General features: G+C 46.1%; 1 protein-coding gene across 4 annotated transcripts in view; it reads right to left on the reverse strand.

Moving 5' to 3' along the window:
• The window catches only part of HEG1 (heart development protein with EGF like domains 1), a 58,281-nt gene that overhangs the window by 10,738 nt on the left and 34,393 nt on the right, over positions 1–13,150 (reverse strand). For all 4 annotated transcript variants that reach the window (XM_074594735.1, XM_074594734.1, XM_074594733.1 and 1 more), the window contains 8 exons: positions 12,824–12,943; positions 11,099–11,193; positions 9,984–10,042; positions 9,335–9,495; positions 6,836–6,970; positions 1,629–1,671; positions 1,480–1,517; positions 859–946 (listed from right to left, as the gene is read on the reverse strand). In XM_074594735.1, the coding sequence (XP_074450836.1) occupies positions 859–946; positions 1,480–1,517; positions 1,629–1,671; positions 6,836–6,970; positions 9,335–9,495; positions 9,984–10,042; positions 11,099–11,193; positions 12,824–12,943 (739 nt within the window). The remainder of the gene's footprint in view (positions 1–858; positions 947–1,479; positions 1,518–1,628; positions 1,672–6,835; positions 6,971–9,334; positions 9,496–9,983; positions 10,043–11,098; positions 11,194–12,823; positions 12,944–13,150) is intronic.

Genomic DNA, 13,150 nt, shown 5'->3' on the forward strand with positions numbered 1-13,150 from the left:
AAAGTCAGGACTCATGAGAAGATCAGCCCATCCCTGTGGAGATCTGCACTCTGGGCCCTAGAGGTGTACTGGCCATCACCCCTCCTGGCTGGGGCTTGCGGGCATCCCCCTGGATCAAAACACGTGGGAACAAGCGCACACCACTGTGCCAACCAAACCACTGCCACATCTATGTTACTGATAAATCCATCTGGCCACTTTAACCAGAGGGCTTTGAAATCATGGATTTAGGGGCTGGAATGGAGGGGAGAGGGTGTTACTGCAAGGCAGCCCTTTTCATGATATAAAAATCATGAAGCAGACCTTCCTTGGCAGCATGTCTCGCATCTAGTCCGAAAGCTACTTGCTGGTATGGGAACGATGTGTGTACACGTGTGTGTGCACCTGACAGGGAGAGACTCATAAAGTGAGAGCACGTGCAAGACTTGTCCATAAAGAAAAATGAAAACAGACTCAAATACACTCAAACACCACTTGAGCAATGGCCAGCAACCTTTGCTGTTGCCTAAACTTCTCCTTTCTACTTAGCTTGCTGTTTGGAGACTGCTCCCTGGCTGCCTTACAGCTCTGAGTCAGAAGGACTCTTTTGCCTCCCCATCTTTAGAGGACACAATTGCCATGTGCATCCTTAAGAGACACTGAGTTGAATTTTTTAGCCTGGTTTCTTGAAAAAAAAAAGATACGTCCCAAATGAAAGCACAATGTAATACGTCAGTATCTCTGATTAATCCACTTGATTAGCTACCCTATGTTTTCACCTATGTTTTGGTCCTTCGGGGTTCACATGTGAAGCACTAAGTGTGGTGTAACCCACTGAGAGGATGCCAGAGATGACCCGGGGCTGGCGGTGGTACCTACCGGCAGCAGGTGACAATCAGTGCTATGCCCATGATAAGCAGAAGTCCCCCTCCTGCAGCCGCGATCACCACAGTGATGAGCTGATACGCTGCAGACAGGGAAGACAGAGATTCACTTAGAAACAGCGATGTAGTTGCAAATACTAATTTAAACATATCCACAGTCCTCATGCAAAGGGATTAACTGTTTATTTCCCATCTTCCCTCCCTCTCTAAGCAATATCGCCTTAAATTTTCAAGTGAAATGGATGGAGTTTGGGATCTCCTGCTGAAGGAAGAACAAGCTCTTGCTTCTCTGTGGGATGGATTCCCTTCACTGATAGATCAGAATCATTCAAACAACATTTCATGGATTCACCTCTGAATATCTTGCTTCAAGGGTGCCCATTATATGTGCTGTCATGAGAGTATCCAGAGAAAGGAGATTTCCTTTCCTTAGGACATAACATTAAGTCAAGTTTCTCAAAGGTCAACAAAATAATTTTTAACAGAAAATGAAGAAACAAAAAACAAGAGTAGTGTGAACCCACTGCATTTTAGAGATAGTCATTTGCAATTACTTGTTTCAAATTTCCCGTTTCTGACACTGCGGATATTAAAAGAAGCAAAACTCGGTACTTACGGTTTCCACAGTTGAATCCACCTAAGCCAAACGGGCAGCTGGTAACAGAAAACAACAGGGAGTTTCAGCGGCTTAGTTGTGCCAACAGGTCACGAAAGCAATATTAAGAAGGATGGTGGGGTAGGAGGAGGGCAGAACAGTCACCATACCTCACACAGGTATCATTTTCCAGCTTATATCCATCTTCACAGGCTAAAAACACAGAGGAGAGAAGGGCCGTGAGCACCGCGTAGTGGTGCAGGGGAGGCATTTCCCATCCCCGCTTCCCACGGCAGCCTCACCCCAAACAACCTTGGGGACCAACAAGCCGGTCTGCGCTGCTGGCACAGCAGGACCGCGATGGGCTCTCATGTGATGCAATATCTTCTCTGGTTTAGGCAAAATACCGAGCACGTAAATTCACCTCCCGCTGGCTTTGACAGGACCATTTCAGGGCTTCCCGGCAGAGCCAGCCCAGAGCCTGGCACAGGCTGGGCAGATGGTAATGTAATTCCCAGCAGAACATCATCTTCTCCAAATGGAACCTCGCTGCACACTTTTACTGCTTCCCACAAAATAGCAGTGTAAAAAAGTCTGCGAGTGCCTGCACTTTTTGTTCTGAAACCTCATTTGAACGGTGCTACTTGAGCATTGACGCACATTATCCATTACTTTTAAATGTTAATACTGCAACAAAATGTTACGCAAACGCAGTCGGGGTAACGCAAAGCGGTATGTTATGTTTTGCCTCATGTCACCTTTTTTTGTTCTCTGTCAAATTTGGAGCTAAATCAAATTTTGAAATATCATATTTTTGCCGTATGATAGAAATTAAATTTACTAGGTCAAAATAACCCAGAAAACTGCTATGTACAAAATGTTGGTGAAATACTGAAACCATCGCTTCAAAATAAAATAATTTCTGTGCTTATGGACAGCTATCTCATCACCTGCATTGTCTGAGAAAATTACACTACCCTTTTGATGAACAGCAAAGCGGATGATACTTTGGACATACAATTATAAACTTCAGATTACTGATAAAATCACGCTGCCTTTTGCGGAGGCAGTGAAGGTGGTCACCTGAGACAGTTCAGACAGAGACCTGGGGAGGAGTGACATGGATGGAGTCACTTTGGGCAGAGGGACAAGCCAGAGCAGCACGTGAAGCAACCCTCCAGAGTCTGCATGCAAAACATCACCCAGAGGTCTGGGAAATCCCTGCAACGTACTCCACAGGGAATAAAACTAGATTGTTAAGAGAAATAAAACATGCCCATGGATTTTTTTCCCCCTCACACATCTGGCACAGCCAACAACTGTATTTTTGGATGCGCTTAGCAAAGGAGGAGAGGAAGGAAGAAAAGAAAGACAAACGTGCAACTTTGTCCATTAGGATGGGCTGGCAATATCATAGTAAACCAACAGAGAGCACTAGTTTTCTGGCTGGATTCAGAAGTTTATGGCTCTTCCAGCACCAACAAGTGATATTGATGCCAGCAGGGAGCAATGTGACTGTGACCTCCCCCTCATAATACAGGTCACAGAGCTTCCCTAAATTTAATTCCAGTTTCAAATCAAATAGCTGAACTGGAGCTACAGTTTAGAGAACCATCCAAGATTGATTTTAATATTCTCAGTGGCGGACAATCAACCACAACCCTGGGTCAGATGCTCATAAAGTTAATTTCCCCAGCCATTAAAAACATTCACCTTCTTTCTGGTCTGAATTATCCCAGTGTCAAATTCCAGCCTTCGGATGTTTTCTTGCTAGGCTGAGAAAGGTTATATGATCACATTTCTCCTCCTCACCACCAAATCACTCCTTTGCCTTTAACAAAGCCAAGTGCACTGAGATCTTTGAGTCTCTATGGTTATTGCAGCTTTGCTCTGGATGCTTACAGGTTCTCTTCGCCACTTTTGATTTCTGGTTCCCAGAAATAGATATCACAAAGTTCCCCTCTTCTGCCTGCCCATGTCCCCTAAATGCACCCAGGGACCATACTAGACTTAGAAACCAGAGCTGGGGACCTCTTCTTTACCCACCAAGCCCTCTTCGCAGCTCTACCCAAGTCTCTGCTTTCCAGGAGACGTGTTCTGCCATGTGCCTGGCACTCTGCTCTTGGCTGCCTGGCCTTGCTTGTGGTCATATCAAAATGCCATTGGCCTATATCCCATTTACTAAGCATCTCGTGTCACTAAGTATGTCATTTACCCTGTGGGGCGTAGCAACTGGCACCAATGATGATGGGGAAGCTGATGTCCATTACAGCTGGTCTTGCGTCTCTTTCTCTGCCCTATATACCCTCACTACTCCTCCACCACCTCTTTTACTCCTTTTACTCCCCCCTGAGCTGTGGATGGGGAGGATGAGGCTCTTTAAATACCCCCCCTGCTGCATCTCATCATGATGCACTGGATTTATTTTTCTCTCTCTAAGATGGTTTCTTTGAAGTCAAGGAAGAGACCAGATGTCACTGGACAAGAGTTAAGAGCCTCAATCATGAAACAGCCTGGGCAAGAGTAGTAAATCCCAAAGGATCCTTGCCTGGCTCATCCATAACACCGAGGCATTAGCAAAATGGGACTGGATGGGTTGCTCCTTTCACTTGCTAACAAAAGCAGACTGAAAACATTATGGAGTAAACGCTCTACCAAAGCGAACCACAAGATCAGGCAATAATGAAATCCTCAGTAAAGCGGAGGGAGGCATCACCTCAACAGCTCGTTGGAGTTGCCTTCTCTAATGAGCGCAGCAGCCCCATGTACCCCAGTGTCAGCCCCAGCCCCAGCCCACTGCGTGCGTGTTGGGAAGGCCCAGAGGAGCCTGCAGGCAGATGATGGAGCCCAGCGTAATCTCACCCCCTCCGCCCTAGCCACGTAACATGTGCAGGACACGTACACCTTGAGCGGTCGCAAAGCTGGAGCCGTGTCTTGGGCAGGAGCAGCCCTGGGACCCCGCTGGCACAGAGCTGTCGGGCCAGGAGGCTCTAGGGGTGGTAAAGAGGAAAAGCAAGATCCTGAAAACATCCATCTCTCTGTCTTATTTAAATGCTCGGTGCTTATGTCTTTTCCTCTCCTCACCCAGCCTTTTCCTGCCACTTTGCTTTCTCCTCTGGCATCTTTCCTGCTCCTTTGAAGACGCTCCCACGAGAGCTCAGGCTGTCACACTCACTCGGCAAGCTTTCGAACATGAGCAGGGAACAGAGGAAAGGCTTAAGTGTCAGGGGCCAAGCAAAGCTGTTGAGTCGTGCTTTTCTACTTGGGATTCCTTTGCTTTCACCTTCCTGAAAGAGACTCAGGGGTCTCTTTGGAAACATGCTTTGCTGCTCCTTGCTTAGCTCTAGAAACCCTCTGTACTGTTAAAAATAGCATGCCCTGGAAAAGTTGGCACATTGGGTTTGTCACCCTTTCTAAAACAGCCCTGAAGATACTGGGAAGATTGAAAACCAGCAACAACCCAGAGATGACACAACTGCATGCCGAGCTCTACCATGGCCAACATGTCCAAACTCCCGTGGCTCGGAGACCCAACCCTTCCTTGGTCCAAGGGATGCTTTTTTGCGCATGCCCTAGGGGACAGACACCACAAGGCAGGACAGAACAATCCCTGAGGGTTGGGGAGGCTGATCCCCCACACCCCGGCAGCTCTCCCAGCCGTACCCGCCTTCCCACGGGGGAGACCGGACAGGGCAGCACAATAGCCATTTCCCTCTTTGCAAATACTATAATTGGAGTTACCGCACCACATTTTCATGACCCACAATGAGGGTCAGATGCTCAGGAGACCTCAGTTCCTGTTTAGTCGCTGAAAGGGCAGAGGATTTCAAAGAGGCTGGTATATTGTATGCTATATTTATCAGAAAATAGCCCTAAATATCAAATGAAGGCCATAGCTTTTCTTTTGAAAAAGCCTTTAAAAATCCCAACCACCTGGATTACCCAGATGGGAACAAAGTGATGCTGAAAATCTGGCATCTTGCTGGGACGTGGCACCATGCAGTCAGTGCTATCGTCATGCCACTGCACTGCAGCCTAAGTCCTGCATCAACCCTGTTCCTCAGACACTCTCGAGCTCATCAATAAGATGTTTCCTACTGACAGCAGAGAGCTGAAGAGGGAATTGAGGCCCCACTGTGTGCAGGCAGGGTTTTTTTTATATTTTGCACAGCGAACAAGAGCCATAAGTAGGGAGTAACCACATGTACAAGACGTTAGATCTCCTAGCCCTCTGTTATCATCACACCCCAGTGCCTTTCAGGTATTTATCTTGACAACACTGCTTGGCAAAGGACATGGACAAGAAAAATGGAGTAACTCATCCTGGGTCCCCACCATCGGTGATGGAGCAGAAGTTGGGCAAAAGCCTACCAGGTTTCAGCTCAACTCCCTGCTCACTCCATGAGCCCTTCTCTCTCTCAAGGGTAGGTGGAGACAGACAGTATGTCCTAATAAAAATCCTTCCCCCAAGATGAAGGGAGGGAAGGAAAACACAAAGGAAAAAGGTTTCGCTTGGAGCCACAGAGCAGAGGAGAGGCAGGACCATGATCTGGGACCCAGAGATGCCCATCTCTGAGATGTCCGTCCCAGAGTCTGCAGCACATGAGTTATTTCCAGACACGTTTTTATCACTCTCTGATCAGATCTGGAATTGACAAAGCATCTCCTCCTATTTCAACAGCACCTGAGCAGACACTGCCAGAAACAATATATAACCACTATTGCAATTCTTACTGATATGTCATCAGAAAACTCCATTTCTTCAGAAGCCCTACAACAACCACTGGAACGAGGGAATGTACACCCTGATCCTACAGAAGTAATTTTGACCACTGGCACAGGGACAAAGACCTTATTTAAAATGTAGCACAACCAGATTTCATGATCTGACGAGTAGCTAAAAAATAATATAACTCTTAAGTTTTAAATTTCTATTAGGAGCACATAAATTCATAATTATTTTCAGATACTTATTTTTAAAATATTGATGAGGTATTAATATAAGCTTGTGAGTTTAAAGCACTTCTCCTAAGTTCGCTGAGAGTTCAGACAAAATCAAAACAGGCAGAGCCGCACGTCATCTCTGCTCTGTGCCACTGAACTGGAGCCCAAAGCAGCCGGGCCCCTTTCTCCCTCTTCTCGATCACCGTGACTCACAGCATGCTCCAGAAAGAGATAATATTATTCCTAGAGAGAGACAGTATCTTCAGCGTCTGCTGAAAAGTCCCCTAACTATATAAAAGAAATTTGAGCTGCTAATATTTATTCATAATATTGAGCTTCTTGCATGCACGGTGATACAGACACACACTCATTTCCACTGGAACAAAAAGTTAAAGCAAAATTCAGGCAAAATATGCCACACAAAGAGCAATACCTCTGCAGGAGTGGTCCATCTTGTTGTATTTGAAGTACCCGCTTTTGCATTGGCAGAGCGCGACCCCATCGAAGTCGGTGCATTCAGAAGTTTCCTTGTCGCATTCGGGGTCTTTCTGCTTGCACAAGCTGCCGACTGTTGGGAAGAGGCGGCCAACATCAGCGCGGTTCTCTCTGAACCCACCGTCACGCACATTTGCTTTCCCCAGGCATCACATTCAGCTCATGTCCTGCTTTAATCTCTTTTCTTTTTTTGTTAAATAACATTTGTTCCATTAGGAGACAGTCAACATTACACTGTCACCATTTCTTGCGTATCTACCATTGTTTGTACAGGCAAATAGAGGGAGCGAATAATAAATGTTTCAGCTCGGAGGCAGAAGGGGAAATGAAAAATAAAAATTTGGTTTGGCTCGAGCTGAAACACATTCACCCCCTGAGACAGTTCAACAAATCAATTTTTAAGTTTATATCAAGCAAAACATTTTGCTCAGCCCAAAAAATTTTTTTCCATTTCAATATTAAGCACTGGATTTTTTCATTTTTCAAAGGAAGAATTTGTCCTTTCATTTACATTACTTTGAAGCAGTGTTTTAATTTAGAAAGTCAGATTTTTTACAATGAGCATTGAGGAAAACTGTGGGTAAATGACAGAAACTGTGTCACTGAATTTACATTGTTTACTGAGAGGTCAGACTAAATGGTATGAACAAATGAAAAAATATTCATGAGAAATAGGATGTTATGGAAAACGTGTCACTCATTTGTCACTCACCTTTTATAAACCTGTCCCTGCTAGATCCATCATCATTATTTTTTTTTTGATCTGACATCTTTTCTTTTAAGCACTTACACAAGAACATCACTTGGTTCTCATTCTGCTTATTTTAAGTTAGAAATAGACTTTACAAGAAGCATTGTTTCAGAGGTAACGGCTAGATATAATCTGAGCAGGTCTACCAAAACAATTTAATTTAATCCATGGTGGAGTGTGGCTTTAAAATACGGCACGTAAAATAAAAGCACACAATAAATATCTCATCTTTGTGTTTACTTTGCCAAAACGATCCGAGGGGTTTCCTGCTAGACCCAGGCTAAGTGCTGACGCCCTTCATCCTCAAAGCCAAACCTCAAAGCCTCAAACTCTGAAGTCGTAGAGCTCCTTGCAGGAGTCCATTTTCAAGGGTATTCCCTCACTGCATCCTGCTGGTACCTCTCACGGCTAAATCTCCTCTGTCTCACGGCTAAATCTCCTCTGTCTCACGGCTAAATCTCCTCTATCGCACACTCATAAAGCAAGGAGCTGGAGGTGCAGGGCAGAGGGCCACCACCTGGGGTCCACCTGGAGAAGGTCCTGCACAACACTGACGTGCTTCTCCAGGTCTCTCTGTGCCAGACCCACATTCCCCTTTGGCAGGTAGAGGATTTGGTACAGAAATAGAAAGCTCTTAATTGTGAACCATTTTTACACCCTGCAACACTGAAATTGCGCAGGCCGGAGAGCGCAGCTCCCTGCTGTTGTGGTTTTGGTTGGGATGAAGGTGACTTTCTTACTAGCAGCTGGTGTAGTGCAATGTTTTGGATTTGGGATGGGAAATAGTGTTGGTAGTGCACTGGTGGTTTTCGTTGTTGCTGAGCACACCAGGCCTTTTTTGCTCCTCACACCGCCCCACCAGTGAGCAGGCCAGGGGTGCACAAAAAGTTGGGAGGAGACACAGCCAGGACACATGACCCCAACTGCCCAAATGGATATTCCATACCATTTGTCATCATGCTCAGTATAGAAAGTTGGAGGAAGCAGAAGAAAGGGCAGGGGATGTCATTCAGAGCTATGGTGTTTTGTCTTCCCAAGTAACCATTATGCGTAATGGAGCCCTGCTACCCTGGAGATGGCTGAGCACCTGCCTGCCGATGGGAAGTGGTGGATTAATTCCTTGTTTTGCTTTGCTTGCATGCACAGCTTTTGCTCTACCTATTAAACCATCTTTATCTCAACCCACGACTTTTCTTGCTTTTACTCTTCTGATTCTCTTCTACGTCCCACCACTGCATGGTCCTAGTTGCCGGATGGGGCTAAACCACGACACCCGTGTAGCCTCCAGTGGCTCTAATCCACTTCACTGGGGGGATTTGTCTCGGTTTTCACACCATTTCCCGGCTCCTGGCTGGGCGGGTGGAATTAAGACTTATGGTTTTTTGATCTGGCCGGGGCCCGGTGTCACATCCCGGAGATGAAAGGCTGCCCTACAATGCCTCTAATCCTGTGCTGCACAATATTTTCACAGAGAGGCAGATTTCTCACACATGTGGCAAAGATAAGGCTCGATATCTGCATCCCTTTTGTACTGCGGAGCTCTTAAGATGACTCCCATTTATATAAGATAAAAAAAGATTCAGAGGGATTTTACCAAACACCAAAATCTTTCTCCCCCTGTTATAAAAGGAGCCAAATAAAACATCCCTTTCCCTTCCCATCACAGTTCCTACAGATGCTATTTACCTCTGTGGAGCGGTTTCAGGCTGGAGATGAACTGGCAGGCTTCGGTGGGGGATTTGCAAGCTCGAATGTAGCTTTTCACGCTGCTGACAACATCGTAGAAAGTCACGTTGGATGCTAAAGAGAACGTGGATTGCACTGAAACATGCACAAAATTTGCCTCCCTAACAGAAAACAAAACAAAACAGCCCTGAGTACCATGGGTCAGTCTGATATCATTGTTAGCACCTTATACATAGGACTCTTATTAATGCACATTATACATAGGACTCATTAATGCAAGCAATGCTTGCACTGCAGACACAATATTGCATACGTACTGAAACAGCCATGCATTGTAACAGACCTCAAAAACAGGACAAACTTACACACAGAAAGATAAATTTGGGGCTGGAAGGGGTGCTGGTAGCTCACTGAAACCAGCCATAAATCCCTCCTGGGCAGCTCACGAGCCCATCCCCAAGCTGCTCAGGCCAGGGGGATGCTACCGGGAGAGCCAGGCAAGGTGGCCAGGCGTTCTCCATGCCCTGCACTACTGCTGAGCCAGACTGCATCAAGCCCAGCACCGACTCAAAATGGAGAACACAGATCTCAAGTTCAACATGCCGAACGCTTGAGTTTCTCACTCTTCCCCTGGTAGCCTTAGCCTTACCTGGTCGCCTTAACTGTGGAGTGGTGGTACCCTGGTAAGCCCGACAGCGATGCATCAAGCTGCAAGGAAGGAGAAAGCAGCTGTTAGTGCCCCAGGGGATGATGGAGAGAAGCAGCCCAGTGGGATGCAGCACGGGATGGCCCTCCTCGGTCACCGACACCATCCCCCGTGTTCACCAGAGCTGCCTGCTCAAGGGGGCTCTGAGGATCCCAGCAGTTCATCTGCTCAATAAGAAAGATGCGCCGTACTGTTGCCAGCATGGGACAGCTGGAGTCACCGTTGCACAGCCTTGGAGAAGAATGAAGACCTGGGGGTTTTGTCCTGAGCACCTGCCTGGGGTCCCACTGTACCACCAAGGTAGAGGACGACCCAGAAGCCAGAGAGGAGAGATCCCTGGGAGAGAGGGTGAGCTCAAAGCCTCCCTCTCCCTGGATCCATGCAGTTGGTTGTGCTGACTCCCCAGCACAAGCCATGCAGGCAGCATCAACGAGACTCACCCCAGCTCCCCCTTCCTTTGGCAGCATCTCCAAATCACCTACTCCAAAAAGAGTTGGGATAGCCAGCCCAGGAACTGCCAACAGGACAAACTCATGCATGCTATGATCTGGCTAAATAACGCGCAGAGATGTACCTATCCCCAGCCCAGAAGTCTTTTTGGAGCAACAGATAGCACAGCATATTGGGAAGCCACCGGCTCACCCAGGGCTTGCTCTGAACAGATCAGGGGACACATGGTTGCAATAGCGTGACTGGGAAACTCCACCAAAAGGAAGGTATGTATGGGTGAGTGCTGCTGCTATGCTTCATCCCATGGGGTCTGGCTAAGAGCAAGGTGTCACCAGCTGCAGTCCAACCTGCCCCAGCGCCTGTGAGATTTACTGTGAGGAGCCCTATCTCTGCTGCTGTCTTGAGAGCCTGGGCACGGCAGGGGAGAAAAGCGTGCTGGGATTTAAAAACGTACATCTCACCAGTCCTTTACATCAGACCAGGATTGTTCAATGATTAAAAAGGCTAAATCCACTCTACAGACTCTTATGGGTTTCCACGACAACCATAAAAGGAGCAAAGGGGACCTGTCCCGTCAGCATTGCCAAAGTCCTGGCAACGACACTCACCATCGACAGGATTTCATCCTCAACATGTAGGAGCTCTGCATACTTCCCATGGGTAATATTAAGCTTCAGGGGGACCTGGCCAATAAATATTCTTACTAAAAAGGAGAATAAGACAAGTTAGTCAGAACACACGTCTCCATGCCATGTGTAGCTGCGGTTTCATCCGCCTTACATCAGAGACTGTCTGCATGGAAAATCCCTTCACGCAACAGATAGAAAACTCAAATCTGACAGTCACTGCCCCCGAAAAGCAAAGTCCTAGCCTTGGGAGTTTTCCCGAGGGTTGCTGCAATGTTCCCACAGCCCCAGTCAAATTCCACAGCTCAATGCTGCTGAACAGCCAGCATTTCACCGCAGAGTTCATACATTTCCTACAGAAACACAGACTAATTTAAAAAGACCCCTAAACCACAAAAAGAGCTGGCTAAGTTTATTAACAAGATAGTTTCAGGTACCAAAGCTATTTATAATAACTTGGGTTAAACCTCTCAAATCTCTTACCCCTCCCTCTCATGGAAGGAAAGCAAATCAGCAAGTCAAAATAAAGCACTGTAGAAAGGACATTTTCATTTTTCAAATTGTTGGACAGAATGAGCAATGACATTTGAAAAGAGGTCCAAAAGATGCATTTTTCCATGCTTAGATTAATATTTGATTCATGGCAGCAGAATGCAATAATCTGAGTTGTCCAGACTCAGAGAGATAATATCCCTAAATCTTGTATTAAGTGTCATGAGATACTCGGTGGAAATGAGAACTCAGAGCTTCAGTTTTATGTTCCACCAGAAAAGCAAATACGGTTGCAGATAACATTATAAAGCCTCCAATTCTTTCCCGTTTTTTCCCATCCGCAGAGCCTATCTTAATCACAAATATTATACCAGACAGCTCTAATATAACAACTCCAGGTAAAAATAATCACCTTCTCAGTATTTACATAATCTGCCCATATCCCAGTTCAAAGCATAATCAAAACAACTCTCTAAATTAGAAGCTGACACATTCCAACTCGAAGAAATGTTTCAAAACACCCTTCAGGGACACCTCACCCATGTTCCCTTAGCAAAATTTCCATGCCTCTAATCCTTGATGATTAAGGGTCAGAAGAAACTCTAGCAAAACAAATTCCCCGTTACAATGGGACATTGTAAATCCTTGAGATTGAGAGTCCCTCTAATAGAAAGGAGGGGGTCAGGACCTGAGTTCGAACTAATAACTGTGCTGCATGAAAAATGCTAAAGGTATGAAACAAGACCTTGAGCCTGCAAAGACTTTCACGGCTGCTTAATTTTCCGCACATGGCTGGTCCCACTGAAGCCAGGTTACACAATAGCCCCACTCACTTCTCCCAAGCCAAGCGCTGCCGCCTGGGTTTGCCGGGCTGGGAGCTACGATAAGCTGCTGAACGCTTTTTGGGGGGTTGTAAAAGGCATGAGGGACACAAGGGGCACATCTGTCCTCACTAACAAGCCCGAGCCCACCGCTCTGTTGCTGTGTTTTTAAGAAACCCTCAGCTATCGCTGTGCCTGCTCCCCAGGGCACCCCAACACGACAGGCTTTAGACACTGCACTTGTACAAACACTAAAAGGCCCTTGTCAAAAGTGATGGTTGGAAGGAACATTAAGTTCCTGAACTAGTCTGAGCCTAGGTTAATTTGTTTTAGACGATTACAGATAATTATTTCCATCTTTTTCTCCCCTGGTTTTTCACTTTTGTTTTCTTACCTAAATTGCACTTTCCTTTTTCTAGCTCATATCCAAGAGGACACTGACAGATATAGGAGCCACGGGTGTTGTTGCAGGTGGCCAGCGCAGGACAAGGGTTGGAGAGACATTTATCCACATCTACAAAAGCAGAAAAAAAAACAGGCTATAGTTACAGAATCACAAAAATCATCAACTGTTGGGCTAAAAAAGATCAACTTGGCTCCTCTTCTGTGACTCCCTGAGCGTTACCAGATGCTTCATTGCATCATTTGCACTTACTATTTATCTGGTTCTTAATTATTCTGTCGGAGCTGAAAGAATAAATACAAACCACTTGCTCTTGAA

Source organism: Larus michahellis, chromosome 7 (assembly GCF_964199755.1).
Source record: "Larus michahellis chromosome 7, bLarMic1.1, whole genome shotgun sequence".
NCBI lineage: Eukaryota > Metazoa > Chordata > Aves > Charadriiformes > Laridae > Larus > Larus michahellis.